This window comes from Rhagoletis zephyria, unplaced genomic scaffold, assembly GCF_001687245.7.
Source record: "Rhagoletis zephyria isolate East Lansing unplaced genomic scaffold, Rhagoletis_zephyria_1.1 Rzeph_scaffold_00259, whole genome shotgun sequence".
NCBI lineage: Eukaryota > Metazoa > Arthropoda > Insecta > Diptera > Tephritidae > Rhagoletis > Rhagoletis zephyria.
The window spans coordinates 312,217-323,451 of record NW_016157343.1 but is presented as its reverse complement, the minus strand read 5'-3'; the positions used below and the strand labels follow the sequence as shown (position 1 = coordinate 323,451).

General features: G+C 33.6%; 1 protein-coding gene across 1 annotated transcript in view; it reads left to right on the top strand.

Annotated features, from left to right (window-relative positions):
- The window catches only part of LOC108358479 (Centriolar coiled coil protein 110kDa), a 31,824-nt gene that overhangs the window by 7,676 nt on the left and 12,913 nt on the right, over window positions 1-11,235 (top strand). Inside the window, exon 7 of the mRNA XM_017609837.1 lies at window positions 894-1,142. Coding sequence (XP_017465326.1) covers window positions 894-1,142 — 249 coding nt within the window. The remainder of the gene's footprint in view (window positions 1-893; window positions 1,143-11,235) is intronic.

Here is an 11,235-nt window from a genome sequence, read left to right as displayed (position 1 = left end):
ACAATAACCACGCCCACATCCCATATAACGGTAATTTAGAGAAATACAAAATCTTCGATAAATCAGTAAATATTAAAGCTAATTTATTCAAAATTGATGCTTGCAACAATTCTTTACCAAGAAATACGCTTATGGTAAAATTTTGAAAAATGGGCGTGGCACCGCCCATTATCGGTAACCGTTCTACCAATTTGTACCAAACTCGGTATTTTTATTGTGCTTGCCACATAAAAGCAAAACGTTGAAAATTATTGAAATCGGACTAAAATTACGGCCGCTTTTCATATAGCGGTAAATTTCAGAAATGCTTGAAACTGCAATATTTCGAAATTTAAAGACGCTAATTTACTCAAAATTGATATACCCCGGCTTACCATCTAGCGGTAGCTTTCGGAAAGGTGAAAAAACATATATTTAATATTTGCGCCGGGTATTTAATGTTCGGCTCCACCCGAACTTAGACTTTCTTACTTGTTTATATTAATCTTGGCTACATTCATGTACTCACTTATGGGTTTATAAACTTATGCATGCATGTACATACATATGTATGTATAGTAATTTACTGGATTTGTAGTTCTGTTAACCTCTTTTCACTTTCAATCTTCTGGCTAAAAATTAAATGGATACATTTTATACATATTATTGTCTTATTACAATAAAAAAATTCTTATAGCCTATGGAACCTTCAGGTATTTATCATACAAATGCTTATGCTGTATGCATTTAATCTTTTTAGAGATCCCTAAGTGCCTAAATTTCTTTGAGAAATGTTTGAAAATGTAATACATACATAAATATAACCAAAGAAAAATGCAATGGAATAAACACTTAATAAAATAACAACTTAAACTTATTTTCGATTCGAAAAAATATTTTTCCAATAAAAACAGTACAAGGCAGAAAATTCTGACTTAAGCGAGGAAGCACGGCGACGAGCTGCTGCAGTGACAAAAATTAATGCGCATGTGCGTGGTTATTTGGTGCGACGTCTATTTCAAACGGAACAAATTCAACGTATCGTCCAGACAATTAAAGATACACTAATATTCGTTTTCAGTCTGCACATGGAAACTATGTACGATCCGGTTGAGGCGAAGGCGCCTGATAATGTCATATTGAAGGCACGACTTTTAAGACAGGTAAGCGATCAACCAATTTGTTTTAATATTTATTTCTACCTACATATGCACAAAATCCCCTGCTCAAAAATCTGTCCGCCAAAAATCTCCCGGACAAAATCCTCCGCAACAATAACCCCCAGACGAAATTTCCCGAAAGATACTCGCAATAGGGGATCTTGCAATCCGCTCCTTCTAAAACCAGTATTAACGTTAAAAACATATATGTATTATTTCCAACAGCTACGCAGAAAAATCCCCAGTAACAAAATATCCCCGGACAAAATCAACCGACACAAATCTTTTAATAGCGGCTCCTGCAAAGTAATTTTCACAAAAAGGATGAAGCAAAACTTTATTAAACAAGAAATAATAATAATAATTCCAACGGTTTGACCCACATTTTCCGCTCATCCGCACGAGGGGCGCAGTCCGCATTACGTACGGAAGCATTATTTTCAATTTTGCGCCAAGTCACGAAAGGCAGGAGTTTGTTAAGTGTCGAGATCTAAAACTGTTCAGATACAGAACTAAATTCATCAGCTGATTTTATGTCTTTATGTTAGTAATTCATTTATTGAAAGAGGATAGTATCGCTTTCTTAATGCTGAAAAGCGGATCTGATATATCAAACGTGCTGAAATCAGAGTTAAAATCAAAATTAGTTTTACAGGCTTTCAGAAATAGGGGACAAAAGTGTCTTGATCCTCGAGAGGGAACATTAAGCTAACTTCACCCAGAAAAAGCGGACTTGAAATTGAGCCTGTCAGTAAATTAACCATACAAATTATACCAAGCATTTCCCTGCGACTGACAAGTGTAGGAAGGTTAATAAGTTTTAAACGACTCGTATAAGGTGGAAGATTATATTGAGAATCCCATCGAAAATTTCTTAAAGCAAAAATAGGAATTGCTTTTGAACTACGCAAGAAATCGTCATCATCAACACTAATACTGTTCAAATATCTTTGAGCATGGATACATATCTGCCTGGGTAATAAAATTGAATATAGTAAACTTTTATAAAATACATATATATACAGTCCATAAATAATCACTTTTTTGCCCTCGGAAATATGTTCAAACTAGGGATGTTGCGAATGTGGAATTTTAGATATCCGCGGATGCGAATGCGGATGCGGATGTTTTAAAGCTAACATCCGCGGATGCAGATGCGAATGCGGATGTCATGTATTTTTAATAAATAATTTAGGTGAGCAAATTAGGTGATTTAAGTTAATAAAAAATGGAAGGGTTGGTAATTTTTAATAATGGTTTTTTTAGTACTTCAATTTAAAAATTGGAACATTGTACTTGATAAAAACTTTTTAAAGGGTCGTAAATCAAACCTGTGCCACTATATACAGTGACGAGCAANTTCAAATAGGTGGCAACCCTTGTCAAAAATACTTCCAACAGTTATCTTTCTTAAACCTCTTTACCTTGATACCCATATTGTAATAACACTATGCGACAGTCAAAATCGGGATGGGATGAAACCTACGGGAAATGTTATATCGGTCAAAAACANGTTTTTTTAGTACTTCAATTTAAAAATTGGAACATTGTACTTGATAAAAACTTTTTAAAGGGTCGTAAATCAAACCTGTGCCACTATATACAGTGACGAGCAAAACTGTAACATGGTGTAACACTTTTTACTTCAGCCATCGCTATCTTTCCAAATTCTAACGACTTTCATACTTTTGCTGTATATTCTTGTTGGTACATCCCTACTCCCTCTCTCATAATATACAACAACAATGAAAAAACCAGCAGACAAAAATGTAAATTAAGGCAGATGTTACAGTTTTGCACTCATATATTTTTAAGAACTTTTTAACAATTTTCACGAAAAAAAAGAACTATTAACATAATGGTCAGTACTCTTTTGCTTGTTTCAGTTCCTGGATGCGATTTGGCATATCTTTGTAAAAATTCTGGAGGTATATCCTTAGTTTGCTTTCACAGCTCATGTACTCGATTTTACGGACTTTGATACTTATTAAGCTGTGCTTTTAGTTCATTTCGCGAATTCTCGATGAGATTCATGTCCGCGGATTGTGGAGGTCATTTCAAGTTAGCAAATTTTTGCTTTTGTATCCAGTCTTTGCGAACATATGCAGTATGTTTTGGGTGATTTTTCAGCAGAAACTCTCATTTTTCGACTATATCTTGCACATTTTGTTGAAATATGAACAGATACTGTTCCTTACGCATACTGCGTACTAACGGACCAACAATATTTTTGAAATACAACCACAAACTATTATTGACCGAACACTGCGATTCACATTTTGCCTTACATGATGCGCTTAGGCTTAATTTGGGTCTTTGATCCAATACCATGCCCGGCCATCTGATTGAAAGCGATTAATTTAGTCTTCTCAGACCAAATAACCTTCAATTGAAACTTAAAAATATTTTTTTATTGCATTCTGAACGGCCTAACATATCCCAATAGGCAACGGTTCGGTTTTCGTGCGATGCAGCGAAAAGCTGCCACACTCGCACATGTATTATGATCAAATTTGCTTGTTTCTTCTTTATGATGCCTTTGCGCTCAATTTGGCAATTCTTCGCCTCGCTGTCTATTGATTTGCACTAAAGTTTAATACCTTAAGCGCTTCTGTAATAGTGGCTGCATCGCTACTTGCTGCTAAGTTCACAAGATATCGTACCGTAATATTTTTTAACATACTTCCTTTGTCCTTGGGAACACTTTAGGCTATATTTTTTCTAAGCCTTAACATTTTCAAGTAGCAAATTCCAAAATTTGTTGCCACTTTTCGTGCGGTTCCGCCTTTCCGCAGTAAATCTATTATTTACAGTTATGGTTCCTTATTAATTATGTTATTTACTGGTGATCACTTCTTCAATAAATTACAATATAGAAAAAAGCCATCTGACTTCCAACTAAGTAAGAGATAACTGTCAAACTGCAAAACTGAGAGTGAGTGCAAAACTGTAACATCCGCCTTAATTCACTTTTTTGTCTGCTGGTTTTTTTATTGTTGTTGTATTGACTTCAAATCGTTATGAGAGAGAGAGTAGGGATGTACCAACAAGAACATACAACAAAAGGATGAAAGTGTTTAGAACTTGGAAATATAGCGGTGGCTGAAATAAAAAGTGTTACACCATGTTACAGTTTTGCTCGTCACTGTAACTACTCGCTCGAGGCGACAAACTTAAAAAACTTGAAACTTGACAAAATTGTAAGTTCTTTTCATCAACAGACTTTTACATACATATGTAATGCTGTGCGTTAGGTAACCGCTTACACGCAAAGCTCATTTAACATATTCCTTATGTGACAACTCTCATGCAATGCAAAGTATGCATAACTGAGCCTTTAAACTTGCCTAATATTTTCTATTGCGTATAATAAATAAACCGCTTATCCAAATTAAACAAATTTGGTATCATATGAACGAGGACTGAGAAAGCTTTTATACAGAAATAACGAACGAAAGTTACACCGCTATTTATATTTTTTTTTTACAATTTAATATATACTAAATAAATTCATATACATACCTGACCCAACTTTTGTTCTATGGTAATTAATTAAAATTTTTTATTGAAATATTTTTCAATATGTGGCTTTCCTCGTTTAGACATTTCAGTTTTAAAGCTATTTAAGTCCTCTTTCATTTGATACCAAACTTGTTTAATTTGGATAAGCGGGTTGTTTATTATCCGGAAAAGACTTTTATTTCGGAATAACAAATATTTGGCCAAGTTTAACTCGTAAAAAATAACTGTAATTTCCGGTCCCTTCAATATTCGCATTCGCAAAAGATCCGCATTGATTTTTGCGAATGCGAAAGCGAATGCGAATGTTAGAATTAATGCGGAAGCTCCGCGGTTGCGAATGCGAATGCGAATATTCGCAACAACCCTGGTTCAAACACCTTTGAACTAGTGATGGGCACACCTAAATACTTTTGTACTTAAAGTACTAGCCTGGGTACTAAATACTCAAATACTTAGTAGTTGGATATGTCTAAATATTCAAGTAAAAAAACTTAGGTATTTAGGAGCTGCTAAATACCCGAGTAAAAAATACTTAAGTATTTTGGAGTTTGCTAAATAAGTATTCAAGTAAAAAATACTTAGGTATTTTAGAGTTTGCTAAATACTCAAGTAAAAAATACCTAGGTATTTAGGAGTTGCTAAATACATAAGTAGAAAATATTTAGGTATTTAGGAGTTTGCTAAATACTCAAGGAAAAAATACTTACGTATTTAAGAGCTGTTAGATATTAAAATAAAAACAACTTGGGTATTTAGGAGCTGCTGGATACCCGAGAACCCTGAAGTAGTCTCGAAAATCCCGAAATAATCCCCAAAGACCCAAAACTCTCGATATAAGTCCCGAGAACCCCCAAGTAGTCTCGAAAATCCCGAAATAATCCCCAAAGACCCAAAAATCCCGATATAAGTCGCGAGAACCCCGAAGTAGTCACGAAAATTCTGAAGTAATTCCTGAAGACCCAAAAATCCCCATATTAGTCCCGAGAATACCGAAGTAGTTTCGAAAATGCCGAAAAGGGCCAAAAATTCCAATATTAGTCGCGAGAATCCCGAAGTAGTCTCCAAAATCCTAGAATATGGCCGAAAGTTTCAAAAATCCCGCCATTAGTCCCGAGAATGGCAAAATGTCTAAGAAGTCTCGATATTATCTAGTACTGAGATAGTCCCGAAAGTCTCGGAAATGCCGAATTTTTTTTATTTTTACGTTGAGTTAATGCAAGTATTTAGTATTTAATCAAGACATAAGTACTTAGTGGTTTGGTATCAAGTATTTAGTGAAGCCCTACATACTAAGTACTTTTGTATCCAGTACTTAGTAAAGACAAAGTCTCTTAATACTTTTTTTCGCGGTATTTAGTGAAGGCAAAGTCACTAAATACTTTTGTTCGCAGTATCTAGTAAAGCCAAAGTCACTAAATATTTTGGTACACGGTAGTTAGTGCAGCCAAAGTCTCAAAGTACTTCTGTACGCGGTGCTTCGTTAGGTGAAACTAACTAAATACTTTTACACAAAGTATTTAGCGCTGTGAGAATAAGTAAATACTAGCATACTTGGTATTTAGTAACATCCAAAATACTTAAGTAAATATTACTTTTGTATTTACCACAACACAAATACCTAAATACTTTTGTACTTAGTACTTAGTAAATACAAAATAAAAGTGCATTGATTCTCGGTCTCACCCCCCAGAAATGTGTGAATAGCCTCAAGACTAAACTATATAAAGTTTTAGGTCAATCAAAAAAGATTTAGAGTTGCTTAAAGCGCTCAAAGTTTCCCATGTATTTTATATCGCGAAAAAACTATTTTTCGTAGAAATTGTATAGAATCCTTGAAAACCAATATTTTGCAATCAACAAACTCTGTTTCTCTTCAGGAGACTTCTAAAAATATTACCCAATTGGTTATTTAAAATTTGTTTAATATTAACGGTTTTTAGGGGTTTGGAGGAATCATAAAAAATTGTTAATATTAATAAACTTTTAAATAAATAATTGGTTATTTTTTCTGGAAGTCTCCTGAAGAGAAAAAGAGTTTGGCGATTGAAAATTATTGATTTTCACATGAAATATGTGGGAAACTTTGAGCGCTTTGAGCCTCCTCTAAATCTTTTTTGATTGACCTAAAACTTTGTATAGTTTAGTCTTTAGCAGAGCTGGATAAATGCAATTACAATTATATTCCTCAGTAATTGTAATTAGGATTCAATTCCTTCAGTTCACAGCAAAGGAATCGATTACTTTTTCAATTCCTTTAAGTAATTTCAAATGGAATTGTTTTTTTTCTTTAATTCTATTACAAGGAATTTCATATTGTAATTGGAATATATTACGTGCTAGTAATGTAATTTTTTTTTCAATTCCTTTGAAAGGAATTGAAAATGTAATTCATTGTAATTGATTAATTGAATTGATTGATAAGTAGTATTACTAATTGGACTTTAAGAAAACTGAATAACTTAAACTGTAGCTGTTCAGTTTATAGGGTAACGGTAAAATTTTCTATATCCTACAGAGAACGCGCTTCGCGGCAGATGAGACCCATAAATATCGAAGCAGGCATAACCCGCCCGGACTGTTGCTGCCTTGGGCACTGCTGTTCTCTTGGACTAATCCCTGCGTATCTATAAAAATGCACTGACTTAATTGTGTATATTATGGTACACTTAATTCTACCCAAAATGGCGTGCCTTCTGGGGCCTTTGAAGTACTCTTACTGGTATCCTGCGTAACAAATGAGGATAGAGTTTGCTTGAATTACGAGCCCTGTCGGACTGGAGATCCTACCTCCTAAGAGTTTTATAAACCAATTGCATTTCTATGGCTAAATTTTGATGATAACACTGTAGCGACGCTAAAATTACACAAAAAACGCCGAGAGACGTAAAATTAATTTTAAGTAGTATGTTACGGATCTGTATACCGTTTTTTTTAGATAAGGTCATTTAGTCAAGTTATTATCATTTTAAGTTTTCATTGCGAATGAAAAAAATTCAAACTTTAACATGGTCATACGGTCATGTATGATATGGCGTATGAGTAACATTATTTCCTTCTTGTATTTCATACCAAAAATTATTGCACTTTCACTTAACCCTTGCAAACTTGTTTATTTATCCATCGATTTGCATCGTTAGTAGTGTTTTAAGCCGCAAAACAAACAGATATTGGCTAGTCTATACTAATATATATTTTGAAAGCCGTTTTTTTTTTCTGTTCGCAAAGGTCGAGAAAGGCCGTACCGATTTTTTTGAAATTTCGGAATCTACTGCAGACTTTCCAAGGATTGTGATAGGCTAAAAAAAGTTTCGATATAGAAGGGGGCGTGGCACCTCCCATACAAACCGAATTTGCATATATTTGTGGTAGAGGACTAGAACTGGGTATGGGGATCAGCGTTGCCGAAAGCTTTCGCTGGAAAATCGCCACTTTACCCTAAAAAAATCGTCATTTCGGCCAAAAAATCGTCAATTTTTTTTTTATTTTATATTTAACAAAATAAAAGATACAAACATACAAATTACTTGTAATGAGTCGTATGCATAAAAACTAAGCAATTGCGTTTTCTTAAAGTTGCATACCGTTAACTAAAATTTATTTGAACAAATTGAGCAAAAGGTCTGAAATTTTAAGAAACAGCACTTGCTTAGGTTTTATGCATACGGCCCAATAAATATGACCACACAATACAAAACCAAATGGAACCCACATTGCATATGGGTTAATAAAACTGGATTTGCAATTGTTAACGACAACTTAAAATTGAAATTTAAAGGATAATTGCTTTTAAATAGTTGAACTCCGCTGGTTTGAAATTTTTGGTCCAGTTTTAAACTAGGGGTATTCACACCGCGCTTGGTACCCGGTGTTCGGTAATTTTTCCCAATGTATTTTGTTTGTGTAAAAATATTTTATTATCGGTACACCGGTTAACGAATTATCGTGAAGGAAGCTGGATAAGTTTTCTGGTAGTTGGTAAACTGCAATCAGCTGTTCGATATTTATTCAATTTGAAATCTGCCCGCTGCCAAAAGGCATAACGCATATGAGTAAGTAAAATTCCTTAAATTTCTGTTACAATTTATTTTTTTTTAGGAAAAAAGCTACGAATCCGCTCTTGATAAACATAGGCTACATTTCTTTATTCATTCTGAACGTTTGGAATACACTTTTTTGTTTATTTATTCTTTAGAACGTTCCTGATGATATCTTGACGTATATTTCAAATGCATTCTGTTTATTCTGGCTGTGAAATGGGATTATCCGGAATGTATAAAGAAACGCAGCCATAGTTTACCAGACTAACAAAAGAAAACTGAAAAGGATGTTCACAGTTGATAAAATTACCGAGTGTCAACTAGCAATTTACCAAAACTACTAAAGTGGATGTGAAGACCCTTATTGTAACACTAGCATTTATTAACTGATAGATAATTTTGACAGAACAAACTCCGTCTCTTTCAAATCAGAATCAGCAGTGCAAATTAAAGATTTGGTTACAATTCTAGAAAAAATTTAATATAACTGAAAGCACGGTTGTACAACAAAACTAGATAAATGCATGGTTGTATTTTGGATTACGTTTTCCTGTAACATATTTTTACATACATACATACATAAGTAATTTAGTAGTAACTAAAATAAAAAATCGTCATTACGGGGGAAAAAAATCGACACTAGACACGAATAAAGGCGCGCCATTGTTTTGACGGCGAAAAAGGACACGTAAACCTAGTTGACGGCGAAGAAAGACGCGTAATCATAGATGTATACCTAGCCAAGGACTGTCACTTCAGCATTATTCCCCAAAAACTTTTTGGGCAATGCACATTAGGGTGGTCCAAAAACAGTAAAGTCGGAATTGTAATGCTCTCACGCCCTAGGATTGTTCTATATCGAAAAAAGTATACCGCTATTTTTTTATTTTGAAATCAAAAAATATTTAGAGGTCGCTCAAAGCGCTCAAAGTTTTCCATGTACTTTTATGTGGAAAAAAAAACAACTTTACGTATCAATGGTATAGAATTCTTGAAAATCAATATTTCTCGATCGGAAAACTCTGGTTCTCTTCAAAATTTCAATAATAATACCCAATTGTTTATTTAACCATTTTTTAATACTAACAATTTTTTATTGGTCCGCCCATTGCATTTTTCGGGATTTTTATGGGTTTTTGGCGGACCTATAAATTATAGTTGCGATGAAAAAATGGTTAAATACACAATTGGGTATTATTATTGGGAATCTCCTGCAGATAAACAGAGTTTTCCGATAGAAAGATATTGATTTTTAAGAATTATATACCGTTTCTACGAAAAGTATTTTTTCCCCATATAAAATACATGGAAAACTTTGGGCGCTTTGAGCGACCTCAAAATAAAAAAATAGTGATGTATTTATTTTCGGTATAGAACAATCCGAGGGAGTGATAGCATTACAATTCCGACTTTACTAAGTTAACACCTCTTTCTTCGCCGTCGACTAGATTTGGGCGCCTTTCTTCGCTGAAGTTTTGCTTATACGTCTTTTTTCGCGGTCAACTTCTGAGCTCGCGCCTTTATAGTGACGAAATGCTTTTGATAAACTTGTATAATAACAAAAGAAAAACATAAAAAAATAACATTACAAAACAAATAATCATTCAAGAATCTATTCACTTATTTATGTATGTACATATGTACATAAATATGTATTAAAAGTAGTATATCGCCTATGCATATATATCATTGCAATACTTTGTTCCATAGTCTTTTTCTTATTCAATGTTACAAACGTTTCATTCGAAATCACATTTCTTAGTTGTACTCCATGATACAAAAAAGAAGGTAGTTTCAATAAACAACTTTTGACGAATAATAAAATTTTTTGAAGTTTCATAAATTGTGAGCATTCTCAACGGCCTTGCCACTTTGATAATATTAAAACAATAAATCGGAGGATTTTCTTTCCCACATTTATACCAATTTAATAATATTTCAAATGAAAAATCATTATCAGTGCTTGGTAATTTTTTTAGGTGACAGGTAATAAGGTCAATGGAAATAAGGTCAATTGACTTTATTTCCCACTCTGGTTACCTTTTCAAAAGCGAAATAAAGTCAACAAAAATTTGGAAATAACGTCATTGACGCTATTTCCTCATTCAAATGGAACACAAATTATATGCTTTTTTACTGCAGACAAGTTGTTGCCTCAAAACACAGCAGAAATCTTCCAATCAGGGCTGCCAACTCTCCTTAGTTATGAGGTGCCATATTGAGGATAAAAAAAGTGCCAAATAGAAAAATAAAAGTGCCAAAAAAGGTGTAATTCCTTTTAATCATTCACATTTAGCAATAAAATAAAGCCACATTTTCAAAACAAAAGTGCAATGATAAAATAAGACAAACCAGTTGAATAGCCTTTATAAATTAGAAAATTTTAGTTGAGAAAAAGAAGTGCACGCAAAGGATTTCACAAAAATGTATTGAAATGTTATTTTTTTTACAAAAGTGCCATTTTGACATTTTGTGCCAAATTTAAAAATAAAGTGCCATTTGAAGTAAAATAGGAACAAATGGCACGGTTTGAGCCA